The 25,252-nt window shown below is 42.4% G+C and overlaps 1 protein-coding gene across 4 annotated transcripts in view; it reads right to left on the reverse strand.

Annotated features, from left to right (window-relative positions):
* RFX3 (regulatory factor X3) overlaps nucleotides 1-25,252 on the reverse strand; it is a 518,367-nt gene that overhangs the window by 114,871 nt on the left and 378,244 nt on the right. For 3 of the 4 annotated variants that reach the window (XM_082243301.1, XM_082243299.1, XM_082243298.1), the window contains one exon: nucleotides 18,574-18,648. The exons of the other annotated variant lie outside the window; for it this stretch is intronic. In XM_082243301.1, coding sequence (XP_082099427.1) covers nucleotides 18,574-18,648 — 75 coding nt within the window. The remainder of the gene's footprint in view (nucleotides 1-18,573; nucleotides 18,649-25,252) is intronic. 4 annotated transcript variants of the gene reach the window in all.

Raw genomic sequence — 25,252 nt, forward strand, 5'->3', positions numbered from 1 at the left:
TTCATTAAAAAAGAGTGAGCAAACTGCAAACAGGTAGTTGACCACTAGATATCAACAGGGGGTTTATAAAGAAGGTCCGGAAAGCCTGGATTTAATAGATGTGTAATAATGGTCGCAAGATAACATTGCAAGGGCAGCTCCTGAAAATGCCAGGACTGACGAAACAATCATCTAGTAGAACTCTGCACTGTGACATCATTACATATGGAGGGGGCTGCAGTCACTGAGGTTGGTGTGAAGCCTCCTACACAATTGAGTGAGAATTTCCTTAGAGCTAGGAAAGCAGTTTTTTTTACGAGTGTCATGCTATGTTAACTTCCTGTTCTCTGGGGTTTTCCTCCCCTACCCGAGACAAGAGTGGTTATAGTATTAGTTAGAGTGCAGTAGTTTGGTAAAAGGGTGGAAGATTTGTTTTATTTAATGTTTCTGTTCCCAATCACACAGCATACCTTAAAAACAAAGAAAAAAATTGTACAAAATTTTTCTTACTTTTTAGATGCTTCTCAGGGGAAGGTTTTAATAGCTGATTGCAAGGATTTCTGAACAATATCAGTATGAATCTGTCCTAAGGACAGGCCATGTTCCCTGTAATTAACATCCAATGGAGAAGCACAGCTTCTAAACCTTTAACCCTTTGTTAGGACAGACAATGTTCAAATACAATTTACAACTGACAATGCACAGTACAAACAGTGTAAACTATGGTAAACTCAGCTCATCAATCCCTCATAACAAAGAGTACTTGTAGGACTTTTAAAGTCTTGGAGCTTAAAGATTTACTAAACCCAGGACCCTGCATTCACTATATTTGGTCTCCCCCAGTACACTAAACATGGAAATACAATTATTTTCTTAAATATAAATTGCTAAATGCCTTTTCTCATCAGCAGTATATAGCAGTCTTGTGACTTCTATCTGTTCCCAGTGAAGCCTGAAGGAGGAGTTTTCATATGGCACTGAGCTGTCTCATGAGGTTGCAGGGCTCTAAACCCTCTGTCTGGACAGTCCTAATTGGCCCTGTGCTGATCACATGCACTCTCCCAAAAAAAAAAAAAAAAAAGCAATACACACCAAACTGAGCATGTGCAGCCTGACTCTAAAGGCTCTGTCTTATCCGGGCATGTTTTGGAGTCAGTGGAAGGAGGAGGATCTGTGCATACAGGATCAAGCAGCCTTTTTACACAATGCAGAGGATTAACCCCCTAGGTTCCACAGTGAGTATAATAAGCATAAGCATGCTTTACTGCATATACAGACTGATTTTACTGTTGTGGGTTTAGTAACACTTTAAAGAAAAGAACATCCAAAAAAGTAAACTGCACTAGTTATGCTATGTGAATGAGAACATGTAACAAAAAAAAAAAATGATCCTAATTTGGCTGCAAAAGTGGAAATATGCTTTAGGTAAGAACACCCTTTAACCAATATAAATGCTGTATTATTACATTGTCTCCTAACAATAGTTCTGAAGCTCAAATATATTGTTATTGTGATAGAATGCAAGAAGAGAATATACCACAGACTTCATCTTTGGGACACATTATACATTGTTGTTTTTTGAGTGTTTTTTTTTAAGCATAGAGAAAACAATTGCTAAAAAGGTGGATAGCTGATGAGGGCAACGAAACAAGCAGAAAAGACAATATAACAGTGTAAGGATGGGAACTGTATTGCATTTACAAATAGACCAGAAACTGAATACAGGCACTGAGAGCTTTCCTTTGCCACAGAAGGGCTCAGGACCCAGGTGTACAGAACATGAACATAAAAGATAAACCATCAAGATCAAAGAGTCTTGGCTTCTGCATTTAGAATTCATGTTGTTTTGCAGGAAAAGAGAATGCAGGTGAGGCTTGATATTAGTATCACAAAAGAGTCTCTCTTGGAGAAGGGCACAATGCAGAACATGAATTTCACATCTCATTGATATTCTCTTTGCTGTAAGACAGAATGCTAGCTAGGCAATGCAGCATGCTCAGTGTTCTTGCTACAGATCTATACAATCTATATACAACAGGTTTGAAGAAACCTTTAAAGCAGGACTAACCCTCTTAACCCTCACTTTTCATGTAATTACCAAATAAAAGTAACAGGCCTTGTTTGCTATATCTACAAAACAGCAAAGATGCAACTGTTGCTAAAAAGCAGCCAATCAGATTGCACTTTTCCTTTTCACTAGTATTTTCCTTTTCACTAATGAATCAGCCCTAGTGTGTTAATGAAAACCAATTAAAGTTACACAAAGCTACTCTTTCGATGTTCATACAAAGTATACACTTAGAGCGGTGTTGCAGCTGCAGTGTGAAGCTGCAGGTTAAAGGAGGCTGTAAGTCAAATTCAGGTACTGGCTACATTCAAAAGTAACTGCATTAACATCTGTTTTATACCTGACTGGAGCTTTAAACTGGAACTGTGTGTGAATAGCTATATACACAGTTAAAATACATAAATCTGAACTATTTTCCCTCCCACCGCAAGTTGCAAAGATGAACCAGCAAATAAGGGTGTTGCCTGCCTGGCTATGCAGCATGGTGGGAGAGTACTGTACCTGAACAAAATTACAAATGCTTTATAGCAAGTTCATCAGTGATTCCTAACCTCAACCCGATTTAACACCTTTGGGATGAATTGGAGCAGAGACTGAGAGCCAGACCTTCTTGTCCAACATCAGTGCCTGACCTCACAAATGCCCTTCCGGAAGAATGGTCAAACTTTCCCATAGACACACTTCTAAACCTTGTGGACAGCCTTCCCAGAAGAGTTTAAGCTGTTATAGCTGCAAAGTGTGGGCCAACTCAATATTGAACCCTACGGACTAATACTGGGAAGCCAGTTTATTTACATGTAAAGGCAGGCGTCCCAATGCTTTAAACAATATAGTGTGTGTGTGTTCTTTTATATATATATATATATATATATATATATATATATATATATATACATTATCTCACAAAAGTACACCCCTCACATTTTTGTAAATATTTTATTTTTTCATGTGACAACTTACACTTTGCTACAATGTAAGTAGTGAATGTGCAGCTTGTATAACAATGTTTGCTGTCACCTCAAAATAACTCAACACACAGCCATTAATGTCTAAACTGCTGGCAACAAAAGGGAGTACACCCCTAATTGAAAATGTCCAAACTGGGTCCAAAGTGTCAATATTTTGTGTAGCCAACATTATTTTCTGGCTCTGCCTTAACCCTCTTTGCATTGAGTTCACCAGAGCTTCACAGGTTGCCACTGGAGTCCTTTTCCCCTCCTCCATAATGACATCACAGAGCTGGTGGATGTTAGAGACCTTGCGCTCCTCCACCTTCTGTTTGAGGATGCCCTACAGATGCTCAATAGGGTTTAGGTCTGAAGACATGATTGGCCAGTCCATCACCTTTAACCTCAGATTCTTTAGCAAGGCAGTGGTCATCTTGGCGGTGTGTTTGGAGTCGCTATCATGTTGGAATACTGCCCTGCGGTCCAGTCTCCGAAGGGAGGGGGTCGTGCTCTGCTTCAAAATACATGTTGCCATTCATGGGTCCCTCAATGAACTGTAGCTCCCCAGTGCCGGTAGCACTCATGTAGCCCCAGACCATGACACTCCCACCACCATGCTTTACTGTAGGCAGGACACACTTGTCTTTGTACTTTTTGCTTCCACGCATGCTTGACACCAAATAAGTTTTCTTATCAGACCACAGGACATGGTTCCAGTAATCCATGTCCTTAGTCTGCTTGTCTTTAGCAGACTGTTTGCCGGCTTTCTTGTGCATCATCTTTAGAAGAGGCTTCCCTCTGGGACGACAGCCATGCAGACCAATTTGATGCAGAGTGCGGCGTATGGTCTGAGCACTGACATGCTGACCCCCCACCCCTTCAACCTCTGCAGCAAAGCTGGTGACACTCATACGTCTATTTCGCAAAGACAACCTCCGGATTTGATGCCCGAGCATGTGCACTCAACTTCTTTAGTCGACCATGGAAAGGCCTGTTCTGAGTGGAACCTGTCCCGTTAAACCGCTTTATGGTCTTGGCCACCGTGCTTCAGGGTCTTGGCAATCTTCCTCTAGCCTAAGCCATCTTTATGTAGAGCAACAATTCTTTTTTCCAGATTTTCAGAGAGTTCTTTGCTATGAGGTGCAATGTTGAACATCCAGTGACCAGTATGAGAGAGTGAGAGTGATAAAACCAAATTTAACACACCTGCTCCTCATTCACACCTGAGACCTTGTAAAACTAATGAGTCACATGACACCGGGGAGGGAAAATTGCTAATTTGACCCATTTAGACATTTTCACTTAGGGGTGTACTCACTTTTGTTGCCAACGGTTTAGACATTAATGGCTGTGTGTTGAGTTCTTTAGAGGGGACAGCAAATTTACACTGTTATACAAGCTGTACACTCACTACCTTACATTGTAGCAAAGTGTCATTTCTTCAGTGTTGTCACATGAAAAGATATAATAAAATATTTACAATAATGTGAGGGTTGTACTTTTGTGAGATACTGTTTGTGTATATATATATATATATATATATATATATATATATATATTTATATATAAAAATATAAAAATAAAAGGCATTTTGTTAAATAAAAATCTGCCTATAATGTCATTTGACAACATCCAAACAGGTACTCTTCAATATTTCTACAACATAACTATCGGAGGTAAGGGAACGGAGGTAATTATACTATTTTAAAATTTGGGAAATAGCCTAATATAATAAACATTGAAGATAAAAAAAAAAAAAAAAACGATTTAGCTAACTGAATGTATTAGTTACAAAAACATTAAAAGTTCCTTTTAAATGTTTTGTGTATGTATGGCATACAGTGAAAAACTATCAAGTACTTGAACTCTTAACCATTGGCTAAGAATTATGGATTATTTAACACATATTGTAATATATACAAGTCTGATGGTGAGATCAATTATATTCTTTGACCTTTGCATGTAATCTGTGTTAATTAGACTACAGATACATTTGGAAAAGGTGAACTGTGCTTTGCCTACCCCAAAGCAGGTCTGATAAGCACAAATTCCCTATTTAGAGAGAATGAATGCACTGGGTAGATAATGACCTATTCCTAATTAGTCTTTAATAATGAGGCACAGTACAGATACTTGTCTTATTAAAATTCCCAGTACATTGTGTACTGGATACAGCTAAAAAAAAGCAAAACAAAGCAACTAATACTATTTATAGCAACTATCAAAGGCCAATAAAGCAGATGCAAGATTTTCAAATGAACCATTCAGTGGTGCAATTAATAATCTCTGAATCCAGGAATCATACAGTGAACATGACATGAACATAAACAGATAAGATGAAGATGAACATAAACAGAGAAACTAACATACCCCCACCCCATTAAGAGTGGCCAGACAAGGGTTCCTTGCACATACATTTAGTTACCAAGACAACTGCAGGTCCACACATGGAAAACACTCAGAGAAAAGGTGTCTGTATTTCATTGTGGGATGTGTTGGGGATATGCCAGAGGTCAACTTTTGCATACAGCCCTGGCTCGGGGGCTTCCTTCACACACACATAAGAAGATTCCTGACAATACCTCACAAGCACCTTTTTAGTGCCTATTTTAGGGAGTTATCTTAATTTATATGTCTATGCAATGTAATGCAACCACAAAGCACAACGCAAAATCAAAAATGACAAGATAAAAATGAAGAGCCAAAAAAGCAGAAGAAACCAAAACCAGCTTTTGCTGCAGTCTTCGCCTTCAATCCAGAGATTTCTCCCACAGTACTTTAATTTTGCTGATAGATGTCCTCAGTCTTATGACTATCATCATTCAGCCCCCATCATAATGGCCCAGCCCTGAACTCATCCCAATCTGTTACTGGCAAGAAAAAAAAGGGGCATGCTAATTGTCAGCAGTCAGCACATGAACTGATTGGCTGCTTGTGCTGCTTCATGCTCTCACACTCTCAGATACCAGATCAAGCTCAAGTACACTGCTTGCATATAAAAAAAAAAACAATTCAATGGTGTATTAATGATTACAAAGCTGCAATCATTTGTGTATTTTATATCTTCCTAGTGTTCAGAGTTAAAGTAGCTTTAAGCTATATGTCATTAAAGAACATCATTCTTGCCTAATCTATTAGCCACTTGCCAACCGCCAGCAGTACATATACTGCAGCAGGTCAGCTCTGTCATTTTTTTGGCCGTGAACGAGCGGGGGCGCGCGCTTGCCCCCTACAGGCTCCTGGGCGAGCGACATAGTACTACGGGGGTTCGGGACTTGATTTTAATACTAAAAACTATTTGAATAGTGTTCTGGGTTTGTGATGCAGTGAAGATCTGCTTTAAGGACCAAGATCATTGAAAAAATACTATATTTGAGGCAATCAAGCTGTGAAGATGTGCACAACAGACAGTTAATAGGCATTTCCAACTTTTGGAAGTGGTTGTTATCACATGAAAAGCCCTCTTCCTGCCTTTTCTCACCAACTACCTAAGGTCCATGATTACCAATGGAATAGGGTTGTATACTTTTCTGTTTTTATGCAGGCAAATTCATATAAAAAATAAAAAAAATTATGTCGTCAACATAAAACAGTTCAGCAAATGCCCGTTTATGAAATAAAAAGTCAAAGTCAATATGCACATACACACACACACACGCAGTGACAGACTCAACTGGGACAGAGGCTTTTGTAGGGGACTGCAGGCTAGCCCCTTGCTTACCGACTATGGGCCCTCGATTTTAAGGGAGCACTACGCTTTGGGAGGTGTGTGCAGGGGGGAACCTTGAAATAATGTTGGAGTAATGTTATTTTGGATATAAGTCCATGTCTTCCCAAAACAGACTCTGGGAATTGGAGGATCCATATACATATTTGTAGTCTCTTGGCCCAAACCAGCAATGACTGCTTCACATGGTGAGACTCAAAGCAGATGTTAATCTCATCAGCTCAAAGCAACCTGTCTGGGATCTCCTTATATAATTTGTTTATTGTAGGGAGGTCTCTCCCATAGCGTGCCTCCTATGTGTCTTTCTCCAACTGTTAATTGTGATCATTAAGTCACCTATTGTTTCTGTCAGTCTGTTCATCTCTTGAACAGGTGATTATTATTGTAACACCTGTAACCATTGTTATTGAATCATTGTGGGATGGTATGTGATGTGCAATGTACTTTGTTGTGACCTTGGGGCCGGGCAGTCTGACCTGGAGTGAGATCTCTGATTAATCACAACATTGTCTGGGTGGCTAGATGTTTACTTAAGTTCATGTTAATAGTATATGTTGGTTGTTGTTTAGATATGTTAACCACTTCTGGACCGGAAGTTGCCAACCTATACTCGGCAGAGTGGAGGTCTCTCACTCATGCCCCTTGCAGACACTGGGGGTCACCTGGATCCTGGCCTGTGGCCCGCTCTGGTACTGACTGATTTCAGCCTTGTATGCAATACTCTGGCTTGGTTCTTTTAAATATGCGGTCATTTCATTCAAAACATCTGAGCATCTGTGATTGGAGACATCTATACATAGCTGTGCTCATATAGACCCCTGAGGAAGAATTTGACCTCACCATTTTCGAAACGCGTTGGGTCTCACCTGTCTATGTTTTTCAGAATATGCTCTTCTCCACTTTCAGGTGTAATGTATGATATTGTGTAACAACATGACATTGTTTTAACCACTCAGGAGGTTTTCTCTGGATTCATGTGATTTTTTTATATGTTTTTCCTTTTTTCTCTCTCTCTGTATTTTTCCATACTTTTTTGAAATGTATACTTTTGTCTACCTATTGCCCTTAAAAGTCCCATCCAGAGGGTTTTTCTTGTTGTATGTACTTCTGGACCGGAAGGTCTTACCCCTTAATGACCAGGCCATTTTTTGCGCTACGGCACTGCAATAATTTAACTGACAATGGCACGGTCGTTCGACACTGTACCCAAATAAATTTGATGTTCTTTTTTTCCCACAAAAAAGAACTTTCTTTTGGTGGAATTTGATCACCTCTGTGATATTAACAACAACAAAAAAAAAGACAATTCTGAAAAAAAAAAATAACGGAATTTTTGTAAAATCTTACCTGTAAAATTCCTTTCTCTGAGTCCTCCGACTGTCGCTGCCTCTTCATATTCGTCACAATGGGGGTAATTGACCTTTGCTCCGTAGGAGTAGCTAGGCAACAGAATATGTCAATATTAAAGCTTTTAACATATCCCACCCCCGGGGGGTGGTCCCCTCAGTCAATACCCTCCTACTTCCTATATCCATACCTCAGTTTCAGTAGAATAGCAGTAGAGTATACAACCAAACCCCAAAAGAGGGGCGGAGGCGGCGACTGTCGGAGGACTCAGAGAAAGGAATTTTACAGGTAAGATTTTACAAAAATTCCGTTTTCTCTTACGTCCTCCGACAGTCGCCGCCTCTTCATATTCGTCACAATGGGGACGTCCCAAAGCAGTGTAAACATGAGGGGTGGGAAACGCAGCCGCGCCTAAGGCAACGCAGTCTCCACATCAGAGAAAGGAACCTTACCAAGGGAAGGAAACCTGCTGGGCAGCACGAAAAAAAACTTGCTCAACAGGAGCAACAACCCAGGAAAACAAATAACCTAGGGATAAAAACATATCCCAAACAGCCAAGGGTCTAAAAACAAGGGACCCTAAGGAACTGCCGCACTAAGAACCTTGCGGCCAAAGGAAGCATCTGCCGATGCCTGAACATCCACCTTGTAGAACTTTGAGAAGGTGTGAACGGACGACCAAGTCGCCGCCTTACACACCTGGGCCACAGAAGCCCGATGATGACAGGCCCAAGACGTACTCAGAGATCTGGTAGAGTGCGCCTTCACAGGCATGGGGGGAACTTGTCCCTTCAGAGCATAAGCCTGTTCAATGGTCTGTCTGATCCATTTGGCGATGGTAGAAGCCGACGCCGCCATGCCCTTCCGAGGTCCCTCTGGAAGGACAAATAAAGAATCCGACTTACGAAAAGATTCAGTCGATCTTAGGTAAACCCTAATCGCCCGAACAACATCCAAGGAGTGCAAATCCACCTCCTTCGGATGTTTAGGCTTCGAGCAGAGCGAAGAGGTGAAATCCCGAAATCCTCTTCGGAAGAAAAGAAGGGTTAGGTCGCAAGACCACCTTATCCAAGTGAATGACCAAATACGGAGACCTGCAGGACAAAGCAGCCAGCTCCGACACTCTGCGAGCCGAAGTGATCGCCACCAAAAAAGCAACCTTTTTGGACAACATGGACAACGAGATCTCCCTGATCTTTTCAAAAGGAGCATGTTGTAACACGGACAGAACAAGATTCAAGTCCCAAGGAGGCAGAGGTTCCCTCCTAGGAGGGACCAGATGTCGCACGCCTTGAACAAAGGTGCTAACCAAGGAGCTAGACGCCACAGGACGTTGAAAGAGAACGGCCAGCGCAGAAACCTGACCCTTGATCGTAGCCAGCGCCAAACGCTGGTCAACACCCGTTTGAAGGAAGGACAACACCCTAGACACCGAGTATGTGCGAGGGGAACACCCCCTGGACTCACACCAGGCAAAATAGGCCTTCCAAGTACGGTAATAGACCTTCCCCGAGGAAGACTTCCTCGCGTTGATCAAAGTGTGAATGACCTCAGGGGAGAGACCCCTATCCTTCAGGACCTCGGTTTTAACAGCCAGGCCGTCAAAGCCAGCGACTGTAAAGCAGGATGGAATATCGGTCCTTGAGACAGAAGATCTTCTCGAAGAGGCAGACGCCACGGGGCCTCGACCGCCAGATTCACGAGGTCTGCGTACCAGGACCGGCGAGGCCAGTCCGGCGCCACAAGAATCACCGTGTGCCGTTCCGAGTTCAACCTGCGAAGGAACCTGGACAGCAGTTGAATCGGTGGAAATGCATACATCAGTCGGTACTGATGCCACGGAGCTACCAACGCGTCTGACGTGTCTGCCCGAGGATCGCGCGTCCTTGCCACGAACCTTTTCACCTTGTTGTTCAGACGAGACGCGAACAGGTCCACATCTGGGAGACCCCACTTCGCGCACAATATCTGGAAGACATCCGGGTGGAGGGACCATTCCCCCTGGTCCAGGGACTGGCGACTCAAATAATCCGCCTGCCAGTTCTCCACCCCCGGAATGTGAACCGTCGTTATCGCCGGGACGTGTGTCTCGGCCCAAGACAGAATGTCAGCCACTTCCCGAGCCGCTCGGACACTCCTGGTGCCCCCTTGGTGGTTGATGTAGGCCACCGCCGTGGCATTGTCCGTCTGCACCCGAACCGGACGGCCCTGCAGCCTGTCCGTCCAACGTCGAAGGCAGAGATTTATCGCTCGCAATTCCAGAATGTTGATCGGAAGGGAGGATTCCTCCTCCGACCAAGTTCCCTGGGAGGACAGAACGCCCAGAACACCACCCCAGCCCGACAGGCTGGCATCCGTGGTGACCACCGTCCATGAGAGAGGACGAAGCCCCCCGACACCGCCGGGGACTGCAGCCACCACAGAAGATCCCTTCTGGTGCGATGGCCCAATGAAATCTGGAGATCCAGAGATTGCGGTCGCCCGTCCCACCTGGACAGGATCTCTGCTTGGAGACCCCGCGTGTGAAACTGGGCGAAGGGAATCGCCTCGAAAGCCGAGACCATCAATCCCAAACATCGCATGCACGTCCGGAGTGACGAGCACGGAACGTCCCTGAGGGACCTGACTTCTTCCTGAAGAGTCCTGAGCTTGTCGTCTGGTAGGAAGACCCTCGCCTGGACCGAGTCCAGAATCATTCCCAGGTAGGGAAGACGAACCGACGGGCACAGCGTCGATTTTGGAAAGTTTATCGTCCAACCAAACTCCTGCAGAGTCTGCATCGTGACGGACAGGTCCTTCACCAGACCCTGGCTGGTCGCAGACCGAACCAGAATGTCGTCCAGATACCCCAGGACAGAGATGCCCTGGGCTCTCAACAAAGCCAGAACCGGTGCAAGCACCTTGGTGAACACCCGTGGAGCCGAAGCGAGACCAAAGGGTAGCGCCACCAATTGGTAATGATCCTCCGCAATGGCGAATTGAAGGTACCTCTGGTGACCCTCGAAAATTGGAATGTGAAGGTACGCATCCTTCAAGTCGATGGAGGCCATGAATTCCCCCGGAACCAGGGCAGCCACCACTGACCGCAGGGATTCCATGCGGAACTTGCGAACCCGCACAAAGCGGTTCAGAGCCTTTAAGTCCAGAATTGGACGCACCTTGCCCTCCTTCCTGGGCACGGTGAACAGATTGGAATAGAACCCCCGAAATCTGTCCCGATGAGGCACCGGAACCACCACTCCCTGAGCTCGCAGGTCCCGCAACCGCTCCGGAGACAGTTGAAGATTTGAGGGAAAAAATCTGCTCGCCGGCCGAGAGAGAAACTCGATCTTGTAGCCAGATCAAACGATTTCCTGAACCCACCTGTCCCGAACACGGGCCATCCAGGGTTGAAGAAAACCGAGCAAACGTCCCCCCACCCCAGAACTGGGTGAGGGCGCCCCTTCAGGCCGCATTGTTATGGACAGCGGATCCGGACTGGCCGGACTTCTGCTTACCTGTCCACGGCTTCTTTTCGGAGCCTTGACCTTTGAAGGGCTTGCCCTTATAGTGCGACCGAAAGGCACGAAAGGACCCCTGAGAGGGCCGAAAAGAAGCATGCTTCTTACCCGGAGCAACCTTAGCCTTGTGGGATTGGGATAAGAGCGTGCTCTTACCACCTGTGATCCCTTTTATCAGCGTATCCAAGGGTTCGCCAAAAAGGCGAGATCCCGTATAGGGTAGATTAGCCAAGGTTTTGCGCGAAGATTTGTCCACAGACCAACACTTCAGCCAAATCAGGCGGCGTGACAACACCGCCACGCTGTGCGCACGTGCAGCCAACGGGACTATATCAAAGTCCGCATCACACAAATACATGACACCCTGATGGATTTGATCCACCATAGCCAGCGTCGCCGGAGGGGCAGAGTCAGCCACCAGGACGCGCCTAAGTACCTGCGTCCAATCCGCGACAGCCTGAGCTGCCATAAGAGAAGCAAAAATAGCTTTCAGCATGGAACCGGTAACCGAAAAAGTATGACGGGCAAGAGACTCCAGCCTCCTGTCCATGGCATCCCGGAACACCGGGGTATCCTCAGCAGGAATCGCAGTGGATTTATTCAAAACCGCCACCGCGTGATCCACCGGAGGCGGCACACACCAACGTTCATCAGTAGCGGGTGAGAAAGGATAACGCAGCTTGAACCTACTTGGCACAGCAAATGGCTTCCGCATATTGCGCCATTGTTCACTAACAGCGCGCTGAAAATCCTCAGTGCAAGGAAAAACCTGCGATGATTTGCGTCTTCGCTGCGTCCCATAAGAGGCCAGGACAGCAGGAGGACAAGGCTCATCCTGCAAACGCAGTGTTTGTTTGATAGAAGCAGCCAAGTCATCTATGAGTGCAAGCTCTTCAGATGAGCCAGGGGGGGAATTATCAACCCCTTCAACCTCAGCCTCCACTTCAGACCCTACAAGGTCGAGGGACGAACAGGACCCCGATAAGGAGACCCCAGCCATAGCAGCCCCATCACCATCACCCTCTGAATCAGAGGAAATTGAAACTCTGGGCCATTTTGTGGATTGAGCAGCCACAAGCATTTGCACCTGAGCAGCAAGGTTAGCCACAACAGTAGCCAAATCACCCCCCTCGGGGGAAGCAGCAGCAGTCCCCTGGCCCCCCACTAAGGTGAGAGGAAATTTGCTTTCCTGAGAATCCATGCCCCCAAAAGTGTGTTAGGAAGAAAAGGAGTACTGCCCCCTTAACAGCGCGGCGAGCACAGCCCACCGCACACAAGCACACACCGACCCCCACAGGGATAAACACAAAACTTAGGCAAGGAATACAGGGATAAGGAAGATAAACCTGGAGAGACCACTCAGCTGCTGCACCGATCGCTGTTGCTCAGGGAAAGGAAGCGATGAAACACAGACCGCTCCTATCAAGCCTATGGAAGGCTCCACAAACATGGCCGCCGGTGAGGGACCAGCAAAGGCAGAGCATGCAGCGCTGACATGCGGCCCGAGCGAGCGCCGCCAAAATGGCGGCGCTTGGCGCCAAAAACGCCGCTCCTATCACATAGATATGGCCAGCACACGCCTGCAGCTATTATAAAAATGGCGGACCGCCGTGTGTATGCACCAACATGTATAACATCATGTCCTATAACATACAGCATGTCACACAAATATTCACAGTATTAACACTGAACAGTGTACAACAGCCCCCCTCCTTGCAGCCCACAGCAGCATAAAACCAGACAGGGAGCCCAACAGTGTGAACAGGCATGCAGGGTTACACAGTCCCAGACTGACACCCACTACACATACAGGTCCCCACACAAAGTACACTTACCTCCTGAATGGCGTGGGGAACCCGCACAAGCGATCAAGCCACTGCACATGTGACAGGGAGAGTCGCAGCCAGGACGCAGTAGAACTGCGGTGCGAAACCGCATGGCGTCCAGTGAGGTAGCCACCTCACCATAGCATCCCTGCAGTGAACAGGGATGGGTCGTTCACATATGCCAGGAAAAATACCTGACTGAACGCTCGATGGCAGGCTGGGAAGCCACTGGCCCACAACCTGCGACCAGGGGGGCCAGCCCGAGACCCAGCCCGCACGATCCTCTTCATCAGAAGAACTAACTAATGCTGACAAAAGTAACAGCTAGGTAAAGAGAGAGAAAAAAACTCAAATAAAATCAAAAAAGAAGATAAAGGCTGAGACAAAATGTCCCAGCTTAGAAACATCCAGCCACTCCTGAAAGCTAGACAATGAAACTGAGGTATGGATACAGGAAGTAGGAGGGTATTGACTGAGGGGACCACCCCCCGGGGGTGGGATATGTTAAAAGCTTTAATATTGACATATTCTGTTGCCTAGCTACTCCTACGGAGCAAAGGTCAATTACCCCCATTGTGACGAATATGAAGAGGCGGCGACTGTCGGAGGACGTAAGAGAAATATATTTTTTTTAACTTTCTGCTATAAAACATTCCCAATAATAAAAAAATAAATAAATACAAATCCAATGTTTTCATCATTTTAGGCCAATATGTATTCTTCTATATATTTTTGCTAAAGGAAAATCCCAATAAGTGTATATTGATTGGTTTGCGCAAAAGTTATCGCGTCTACAAACTAGGGGAAAGATTTATGTCATTTTTATTATTTATTTATTTTTTACTAGTAATGGCAGTGATCAGCGATTTTTAGTGGGACTCTGACATTGCGGTGGACAGATCGGACACCTAACTGACATTTTTGACACTTTTGGGGGGGACCAGTGACATTACTACAGTAATCAGTGCTAAAAATATTATTCAAACAATGCGCATTACCATGTGCTACAAATGTGTATTAACATATAAAATGTACACAAAAACTAATACACACATGATTCATGCATGCACATATTATTAGTGTGAATGGTGTGATTTATTTTATGTGCATATTTGAGTAAAAAGATAAATACATTGTGGTAATCAAAAACTGTCCTGGCAATGGAATCCATAATACCTTGTATTTTTGTTTTACTGCTCAGGAACTGCATATCTGGTAGCCTTTAATGTATATATTTCTACTATGCTTACATCTTAAGAAACTTCTTATCCAGGAAATTGTAATAACCATTAAACCCCAAATTACAAAGACCTATAATTTCACTTTAATTTCCTGATATTCGTTACTCAGATGTATATAATGTAACATTACCTGACAAGAAAAAAAAACAAGCATTACCATTGTGTAACCAAAGTAAAAATGATTACATTGATTTCGATCTTTTCTTTAAAAGTTATTTATTGTGTTACTTTAATAAAGTAGCCACTTACCCTGGTAATCCATGCTAAATGGTAATACATCATTATACACCATATGACCTGATATGCCTTTATTAAAAGAAGCAAAGCATGCCATTTGTCTTATGAATGATATTAATGTTTTATCACACTCTGGCATCTACATTACATGCGTTGGCACCAAGATTATGTAATATATTGTACAAAAAACATTGGATATCTTGTTTCCCAAAGCTACAGATATCCAAAGCTACCAATAAAGTGTTTCCTACATTACAGTCTTGCAGTAGGCACACAAACATTTGTAGGTAATATTACGGTATATGCCAAGAGGAATGCTTTTTAGAAACAAGGGATTTGACATATAATCCCTTAACATCCTAATCACACCCATATAACAAAAAAAAAAAAGGTCAACCTGCAGGTTTGCATGCATTTACAGATTATTTGGGGGGAGGGGGGCCTACACTTTATTTTATGGAGGTGTACTAAAGCTATAGCATGGGGCTTGTCAAGTGTAAATTGCTATAAAGCAAAATGATAGCCAAAATGTTTTCTTTGGTTTTAGAGTGTCAAAGAGGTAGAACCACTGTCAGGTTTTTGTAAGTTACACTTTGAATTTTTTTTAAAATAGGACATTTATGGTACCACAATTAGTACAAAACAGTAAAAGATTTTTTTAATTGCCACACTTACCTCTGCTCACCTCTCCGTGATATCAGAGCAGAGTCAAGTGAGCGTAGTTTGCCCAAATAATTGGAGAAGGTCCGGTCCTTATTGCATCAAAGACCCACATAAATCCTGCAAGGTGGATGCCTTACAGAGTCATTGAAGAACCCGGGTATTTCAGAAAGAACATTTTTTTAATAGCGCTATGAAGATCTGACCTCTATGAAAGGGTGGACTCTAATCTTGGAAATGTGTCACCACTTGCTTTAGAGAATAAAATTGGGTTAACTGGAAGAGATGTTTAATCATGAAAAACACAGTTTGTATGTATTGGATCTTGACTCATTATATCAGGTATTGCCTTGTTATAAAGGAAGGTGACACATGATTCTAAAGAAAGCGTGTGACAATACAAATCCAATATGATATTTAAAGTGGAGTTCCACCCAAAAGTGGAACTTCCGCTTATATGCTCCCCCCCCTGATGCCACATTTGGCACCTTTCAGGGGAGAGAGGGGAATGGGTACCTGTTTTTGACAGGTACCCTTCCCCACTTCCGGGAGACAGCGCCGTGGCACTGTCCCTCAGAATTTTGGCCCCTCTCCTTCTTCCTCCGCTGCCGGGGAAAGCAGATGTAGGGAACCAGCTGTGAAGCCACAAGGCTTCACTGCCAGGTTTCCTTACCCTGAATGGTGGCGGCAGCACCCAAGAGCCGATAAAAAAATCGGCTTCTGGTGCTGACATCGCAGGAACCCTGGACAGGTAAGTTCTAATATTTAAAAGTCAGCAGCTACAGTATTTGACTTTCCTTACAGGGTGAAAGGAGATTTCTAACTTTGACAATTGTCATGTTTTGGCTATTTATTAGTCTGTACATAGGTGAGAAAAAAAACTTTAGACAGATATGTACTTAATAAAAAGGTAAAATAACTTAAGTAAGAAAACAGAAGTAAATAAGTGACAACAAGGACATTTCACTTCATTTTAGGGAATGTTATGACTTTTTTTTACTTTTGGCCTTTTTATGCTGAAAAATAACACCTACAACCCCAATTCAAAAAAAGTTGGGGTGCTGTGTAAAATCTACATACCAAACAGAGTGCAATGATTTGAAAATCTCAAAAACCCATATTTTATTTCTAATAGAAAATACAAAACATATCAAATGTTTAAACTGAGAAAATGTACCATTTTACCCAAAAAAATAAGGTCATTTTGAAATTAATGGCAGCAACACCTCCAAAAAAGTTGGGACAAGGTAACAAAAAGCTGGAAAAGTAAGTAGTACTAACATAAAAGAGCGGAAAGAATATTTTGCAAACAATTAGGTTAATTGGCAAAATGTCAGTAACATGATTGGGTAAAAAATTAGCATCTTAAGAGAGTCAGAGTGTCTCAAAAGTAAAGATGAGCAGAGGTTCACCAATCTGCAAAAAGCTGCCTCTAAAAATTGTCAAACTATTTCAGAATAATATTCCTCAACCTAAAATTGCAAAACACCTGAATATATCACCATCTACAGTACATAACATCATCAAAAAATGTCAAAGAATCTGGAGAAAACTCTGTGTGCAAGACTGAAATGCAATATTGGATGGCTGTGATCTTCGGGTCCTCAGGCGGTACAGCATTGAAAATAGGCATGATTGCGTGATGGACATCACTGCATGGGCTCAGAAATACTTCCAAAAATTACTGTCTGTGATCATGGTTCATCGTAACATCCAAAAATGCAAGTGAAACTTCTATCAAAGCCATATCTGAACATAATCCAGAAACGCTGCTGTCTTCTCTGGGCCAAAACTCACATATAGAAAGGCGCCATCAAAGCTGAAAAAAATATCCAGGTTTTAGAGCATCATATTCTCCCATCCAAACGACATCTTTTTCAGGAAAAGCCTTGCATGTTTCAGCAGGACAATGCTAAACCACATACTGCATCTATGATGGCAGCATGGCTTTAAAGTAAAAGAGTCTGGATGCTTAACTTATCTGCCTGCAGTCCAGACCTTTCAATAACTAAAAATATTTGGCGTATCTTCAAATAAAAAAAAAAAACAACAAAGACCCAGGACTATTGAGCAGTTAGAATCCTATATCAGGAAAAAATTGGACAACATTCATCTCCCAAAACTTCAGCAACTGGTCTCCCCAGTTCCCAGGGGATGCTACACCATGGTAAACATGGCCCTGTCCTAACTTTTTTGAGACTAACTGCTGGCCATTTTAAAACTACTTATTTTTTTCTTGCAATGGTACATTTTCTCAGTTTAAACATTTGATTTTCTATTGTGAATAAAATATGAGTTTGAGATTTTCAAACCATTGCATTTTGTTTTTATGTAGATTTTACACAGCATCTCAAAGTTTTTTAAACTTGGGTTGTACAATTATGGAGTAAAAGACATACTGCACAGTGGTCCAATGAAAGTTACTAGTCCAATAAGATCTCCTTGCATCCAAGGTTCCATTTATACGGTTTGCAGTTCAATGACTATGACAACTTCCACAAAATGCAGGATGTTAGAGATCTCACTCCTGGAACCAGTTGCGGGGTCATATTGTTTTACAAGAAACAGATAACACGAGTAGCACTATTCCTCTGCAATGCATACAGATTACTTTTTACAGTCAACTTCAGTTTTGTGACATTACCAAGAACAATAATGTACAGCAAGAATGTAGAGTGTAATATAAAGTGTACTTGTATTTAAATAGGTAAAATACTTTTTTATACTGATCCACATAAAATAAAATGAGGATAAAACAAGCCATGTCTTGCTGTTTATTCAGAGGACAACTGAAAAGCACAAGTTCCAGATACATAATGTAACACAACTACAAATTTAGTGATGATTAAAATACATTTTTAGTGTGAATGACCGACTCATTCTAATTGAAATTAAATACACTTTTAACACTTTCATTTTTAAAGGATACATGAAAAAGGAACTTGTGCTTTTGTAAAAATGAAATGCACAAAATATGAAAGAAAAGAAATAGCCAGAAATCATGCATGCAGAAGGAAGGTAGTATTAAAAGATAGACTTACATGGCTGTTGAGAAGTGAACTTCTGTGACTTGAAAGGCCGTCAGACTTTTGCAGTGTCTCAATCGCCATTTCAATCTGATAATAGATGTCATTGAAAACAGGCTCAAGACAAGATAGCATTAAAAAGCAAAAGCATCACTGACAGATTTTTTAAAGGTTCTTTACGATTGCTATTTAAAACAGTCAACAAATACAAAGAAAATAAACAAAAACAGCATGCAGTTCATTATATCAGCACCCACCACCAAATCAAATAAGGAAGAGTCCTCAATAACACAAAAGCAACCCATAACCAAATACATAAAAAATAATAAATCAGTGAGAGGTGTGTAGTACAAGTGGCTGTGGCATAGACTTTCTGGTGACAGCTGGTTAGTGTAGACCTACTGTTATGGCCCCATTCACATAGGGTGTTTTGCCCAGCTCTCCTAAACACCTTTCCACCTAGCAGGAGCGTTTTTCCAGAAAAAAACTCTAGGCGCATCAAGCATTGGGCATCAATTAATTTCATTAATTTATTCTGGCCACTGAAATTAATAGCACTCAAGTGTTTGACGCGCCTAGTGTTAACACAGATTTAGAAGCTTTAACATGCGCCAAGCGTTTTTTTCTGCCAAAATGCTGCTGCTCCTGGATGCGTGGGTAGTGGGGTTTTTTTTCTGCCTTTAAATGCCTATGTGTGCATAACATAAAGGGGCATTTTTACAAAAAATAAATGGCAGACACCCCCTAAAAGTGTGAACCCAGTCTGACACTCTTGTCATTGATGCAATATTGTCACAAAAAGTTTAGCCACCATTATATATATATATATATATATACACACATATATATATATATATATATATATATATATATATACATATATATATATATATATATATATATACATATATATATATATATATATATATATATATACACACATATATATATATATATATATATATATATATATATATATATATAACAGTTGATGATCCCTGAGCAATCAAAATGAGATAACTTGGGATTGATACTGTTTTGCTCCTAGAGGTACTGTACATTTACCTAGTTTTTTGGTATGGTCAGGCACCAATCTAGGCTTAGCCTAGCTGTTCAATTTGTGGCCTGACTGTCTGGATGATACTACGTCCAATTCTGTGTACACCAGGAATTCTTAGGTTATTTAATTGATAAAAAAAATCTCACAAAGTCATCCTACCACTTTTCTATGTATTCAAACACTTCCTCATCAGTCCCCAAGAGGTACATAAATATGCACCAAAGTATCTGGAAACAATTTTAAACATAGCAAAAAACTCTGTATTGCTTTTATTGAGGCACAAAGGTTACATGAACCTGGGGATACCTAGAGGTACATATAATACCAGACACAGCATTTCCTCCAAAACATTATTGGTCTACATAGACCAATCCTTAGTATTCCTAATTTCATTCTCTGAGGCAACAACAGCTCGACCTATGGCACAGACCTGAACTCATCTGGAAAATGGCTACTTTCAAAATGTGTTATGTGTATTAAGGTGATTTAGGTTTTAACTGTTCTATGTCAGACGTAGAAGTTAACTCTCTTAGGGAATCCAAAACATATCAATTAGTGCACATTTAGGGCCCACCTAGAGTTGAAACGGCTTTCTGTAAAATACATGGTGTTCATTCCTATCTGGCTGAGCTACCTTGTTTAGTGCTATATTAGCTTTATACATAGACAACAGTAATCCAGTCTAAATGAGTACATGCCTATGCTCCTTCAATTCCTCAGGCATCTCTGGTTTGCAATATATGGTATACTTTAGTGTTTACTTCAATAATATTACTTGGTTGATGGTAATAATAGCACAACATCCCAATTTTATTTTGCGAACATACTTAATTACCAAATGTGACTTCAAAGGTAACAATAACTATGAACATGGTCCCAAAAACTATATTAAACATCTAAAGACTTATTCTTGTTCACATAAATATTACTACTGTATAGTACTTAGTAAGGTAAAGTGCCATTACAAATACCCTCTTTACATTCTGAAAAATACATCAATAAGTACAATATCATCTAAAGGCCTACTGCTTGGCTTATATACAAGAGAGATACTTGTTACTATCCAGATTCAATTATCTTCATATTTTCAAACTTTTACTTGCATAAGGATGAGACCACTCAACGCATTTCCTAGATATTAAATTTGCTTCCTTGGGAGATAATTAGGCAGTAATAACTTGATTTGTGTACTCGGTTAATCAGACACTCAATCAAACACTGTATGGGGGTGGGCAATATCCAGGAACAAATGAACAGTAGATATTGACTGCAGAATTTTTTTTAAAACAAGTTGTTAATTGCAAGAATTGATTATTGTTAGCTTAAAAAAAATAGAAACCAATAATAGAATCATATAAGATATCACTGAGTATAAAGTCTAATGGTCAAAGGAATGCTGCACCATCTCTCCAACAAACGAAAAGGGGGCAAAGCCATAACTCAAGGCCTTGAGAAGGAGCTGTCAGCTCCGGGCGCATAGCCTCGCTTTCTAGTCTCCGCGGACCCTGTGTTAAGGACTCCCCGCCCCATACCAATGACATCACTTCTGCTTCCGTGTTCCATGCTGGCCAAATGCGGAAGTACTGTGGAGAAACACCAGCCCTTCAGCCCCAATGACGTTGAAGTTATCAAGTCCTCCAGGATACAGCAGTAGGAGATAGATCTCCACTCCTAGAGTTGCCTACCATTTCTTACTTGTTTGTAAGTGTTTTTAATCTTTTGCAATGAACGCATTCCTTATAATACTGCACTTAGTGGCGCCTCTCCCCCCTTTCTTCTCTCTTTAAATATAAAGGGGTCCCCTTAGTCTGCCTGAGGGGTCCCCTTAGTCTGCCTGTAAAGTGGTACATCTGTACCATGTATTAAAAACCTGCTGCAGCAAAAGTGACATTTCTAAAGAAACAAAATGATATTTAAATTGCTAAAAATAGAAAAATGTTCAAAAAAATGTTGTGGGGGCCCTGAACATTGGGGGGGGGCTGCTTTGGGGCTCTGCCATGTTGATGGGGACAAGAGCCTCTTCCCGACAACCCTAGGCGGTGGTTGTGGGGGTCTGTGGGCAGGGGGCATATCTGAATCTTGAAGCCCCCTTTAACAAGGCCCCCCATATGAATAAATACCCCACTCATTCACTAAAAAAGTGTAAAAAAAAAAAGGAAGCGGTTTATGACAACTCCTTTATAAAAAATAAAAAAGTGTCCCCCTCGATATGGATCCATCATCAATCACGAGGCTGACGCCACTGCCGGACCCGAAAAAGAAAAAAAAAAAAAGCACTCCGCCGTCAACTAAGGCAAATTGGCAAATGCCTGGCTTGCCGTTGGACAGTTCTTATAAAGGTAGGGGAGGGGCCACCTGGTGACATCACCTGGTGACACTGAGCTCTTATGACATTACCGATCCTGCAGAGTCCCCCCCTACCCCAAAGACCCCCCCATCTTAAGGGCATGTGGCCTGGTATGGTTAAGGAGGGGGGCAGCTCGCTCGCCCCCCTCTCCTCTTTTCTGACCTGCCGGGCTGAAGGCTCAGATATGGATCTGATATGGATTTTGGGGAGGACCCCACTCCATTTTTTTTCACTTTCCTATTGCCGGCAATGATGGATTTTTTTTCAGCTGTCAGTGGGGAAGCCCACTGACAGCTTATAATTCATCGGTTGTTATGGACGTTGCAGCCGGCTTCCCAGGCCCTGCCCCTTACAACCAGCTTATCACTGCGCCCTGATTGGGCAATGCTTTGCCCAATCAGGGCTTAGAATGCACTGTGCAGTACATTGCAGGGCGTCTGGTAAGGCGAACAGCTGCTAAACAAACTGCAAATTCAGCCCGAACTGTTCGCCCAACTCTAACCACTAGATTTCAACATCTTGCAATGGACCAAAATTCACAAAAAAGCTTAGGTAACCTACCCAATTTTTTCAACCGAGTGATTATCCTCCCTAGCCAACCCTTTTATACGAAATAAAACAAGTAATCAGGGAACACCCACATCACAAGGCTTTAGAGATCCAATGGATTTATCAACTAACACTACAAAAACATTTACAGACATACTAGAACCACACCTTTGCTCAAATCAGGTAGCAGCCACTGGCCAATTCACTAAAGGAACACTGGTAGCACTAATTGTTACAATACCTAAACCAAGAGAACCTCAAACTGACAAAGTGTTACAGATTTATATCCCACCTAAATGCAGATGTAAAAATATATGCCAATTGCTAGCTAATAGACTTCTCCAAACTATATCCCAATGGGTCTTACCAACCAAGCCAAATTTGTAGCTGGCTGTCAAGCCCCTGTTGGCACTAGAGATTTTACTGACTTACTCTAATGGATGGACCATAGTTGGGTGAATTCACTTCTCTATTTGAATGCAGAAAAGGCATTCAACAGAGTGCACTGGGGCTACCTAAAAGAAGACTTAACTATCGAATTCTCTTTGGTCTATCTAGTTTCCTTGGATCAGCTATAACACCACTTTAAACCTTTACTAGTACATGGGTTTTGAACATGGGTATGCTTTCTAAACCAAATAATATAATTAATGGCACAAGATAAGAATTGCCGCTTTGCCCCTTATGTTTGTATTCATTTTCGAACCCCCGGGCATAATCCATCCGAATAAACTTCAATATCTCTGGCTTGATAATAGGTGTCATAGAGCATAAAATAGGTCTTAATGCAGATGACATATTCATTTAAATGTACTTTATTTTCTCATGACCAGGCCCACAAACTCTCCCAGTCTTGCAAAAAAATTCCCACAGGCCTTGGATAACTCTCTCTATTATGGTAATGCTTTTCCTGCATCTCACATCTCAAAACAAAAGAGACGAGTCCACGTTTAATCAGATGCTATATCTACTAGTCCTAATTCACTATTGGGAGCTTTCCTTTTAACACAACAAATTAAAGCGGAGTTCCACCCTGGTTATACATTTTTTTACAAAAATACCCCCGGGACAGTCAGGGCTAGCACATTCCACAATGGCTAGCCTCTGATCTGTCCCGGGTTGCACTTACCTTTCAGGAGATATACTTACCTTGAAATTGTCTTCTCCAGCGCTGCCATCTCAGGTGTGGGCAGCTTGAAGCCAGCACGATCCTCTTCCGCGTCCTCTTCGGTCCTCTTCCTCCTTCTTCGGTCCCACGATGCACTGCACCGGCCCCGACGTCACTTCCGGGTCGCGCGCGTCATCCCTCCACAGCTTCTGGGCATGCCCAGAAGCTGTTTAGAAGGGGATGACGCGCGCGCCCCGGAACTGACGTCGGGGCCGGTGCAGGCGCAATGATTCCTGGGAGCTATGACGTTCAGCTCCCAGGAATCATTGCAAAAGCCAGGAAGTGACGAATCGCCGTGGCCGCCGAGGGGAGGAAGAAGGAAGTAAGGTGAGTATATTTTCTCTAAAAGGTAAGTGAAAAAAAAAAAAAAATTGCGATTATCCATTTGTTTTTCAGGTGACCGGGAGCGAGAAGATGGAGGTAAGTATAAATTTCGGGTGGAACTCCGCTTTAAGGCTTCTTTCACACAGCCGCTCAGTTTATTTCGTCCACTGCGGCACTTTTTTTTTTTTTTTTACGGTCACGGATGACACTTGTGTCATCCGGTCCGTATGTCCGCATATCATCCCATCCGTTTGCGGATGATATACGGACATAATGTATGCCTATATGATTGCGGATGTCAGCGGATGACACCGCTGACATCCGATTTTGCGTCCTGTTTTTTAAACGGAAGAAAAATAGGGTTCTCTTCTGTTCCAAAAAACGGAACAGAACTGAAAGGACGCAAATCAGATGTCAGCAGATGGTCATCCGCAATCCCATTGACATGCATTATGTCCGCATATCACCAGCAAACGGATGGGTTGATATACGGACATACGGAACGCCCGTGTGAAAGGGGCCTAAGAGATCTCACTTAGATACCATCACCACTGCTATGCAGATATGGCAACTCTTAAACTGTATTTCTCTTTCAAAATAATCAGAAATAATTGGATTTGTTCCCCTGGCACCTATGAATTTTACTCAGACAACTTCTAATCTCTTTGGTTACCCAAATTTCTTACTTCCCCCGATCCAACCTTGGAGTTATTGTGAAAAGGAATTGATTCCTGGCCTCAAGACACACAACATTTCATCAGGCATACCCGATTAACAGCAAACCTAGCATTGGCAAAATCCTGGAAAAAAAAAGACACTCAAAAATTCTCGGCAAAAATTCTCTTTGCTCAAATGCACTGTAAACTAAATTTTAAAACAATTGGGCCTATTGGCTACTGGATAATATATGCACAGCTCAAAGATGACTTATAATATTTCTATCCTAATTATTCCACATAACTCATAATCGTTCTGTTACTTAACATGAACAGCCCTGTGATTTCACATGGTGCACTTTGTTATGTTTTAGATGGGCCATCAAATTTGCTAATTTTTTCTGTACTAATCTGATGTTTAGACCTACATTTTTTCAATTCGCCCAGCTTCTTTTTCATTGTTCCCTCTCCTCTGTTCCACCTCCCTGTGTCAACCTTTCCCATTCACTCTTATCCTTTAGGCTTGCAGAGGCTGGAGTCTTGTTAGTGTAGATATCATGTTATCTGGTTCGCTCTTTTGGTTATTATTT

Source organism: Pelophylax lessonae (genome assembly GCF_965119305.1).
Source record: "Pelophylax lessonae genome assembly, chromosome: 1".
Lineage (NCBI taxonomy): Eukaryota > Metazoa > Chordata > Amphibia > Anura > Ranidae > Pelophylax > Pelophylax lessonae.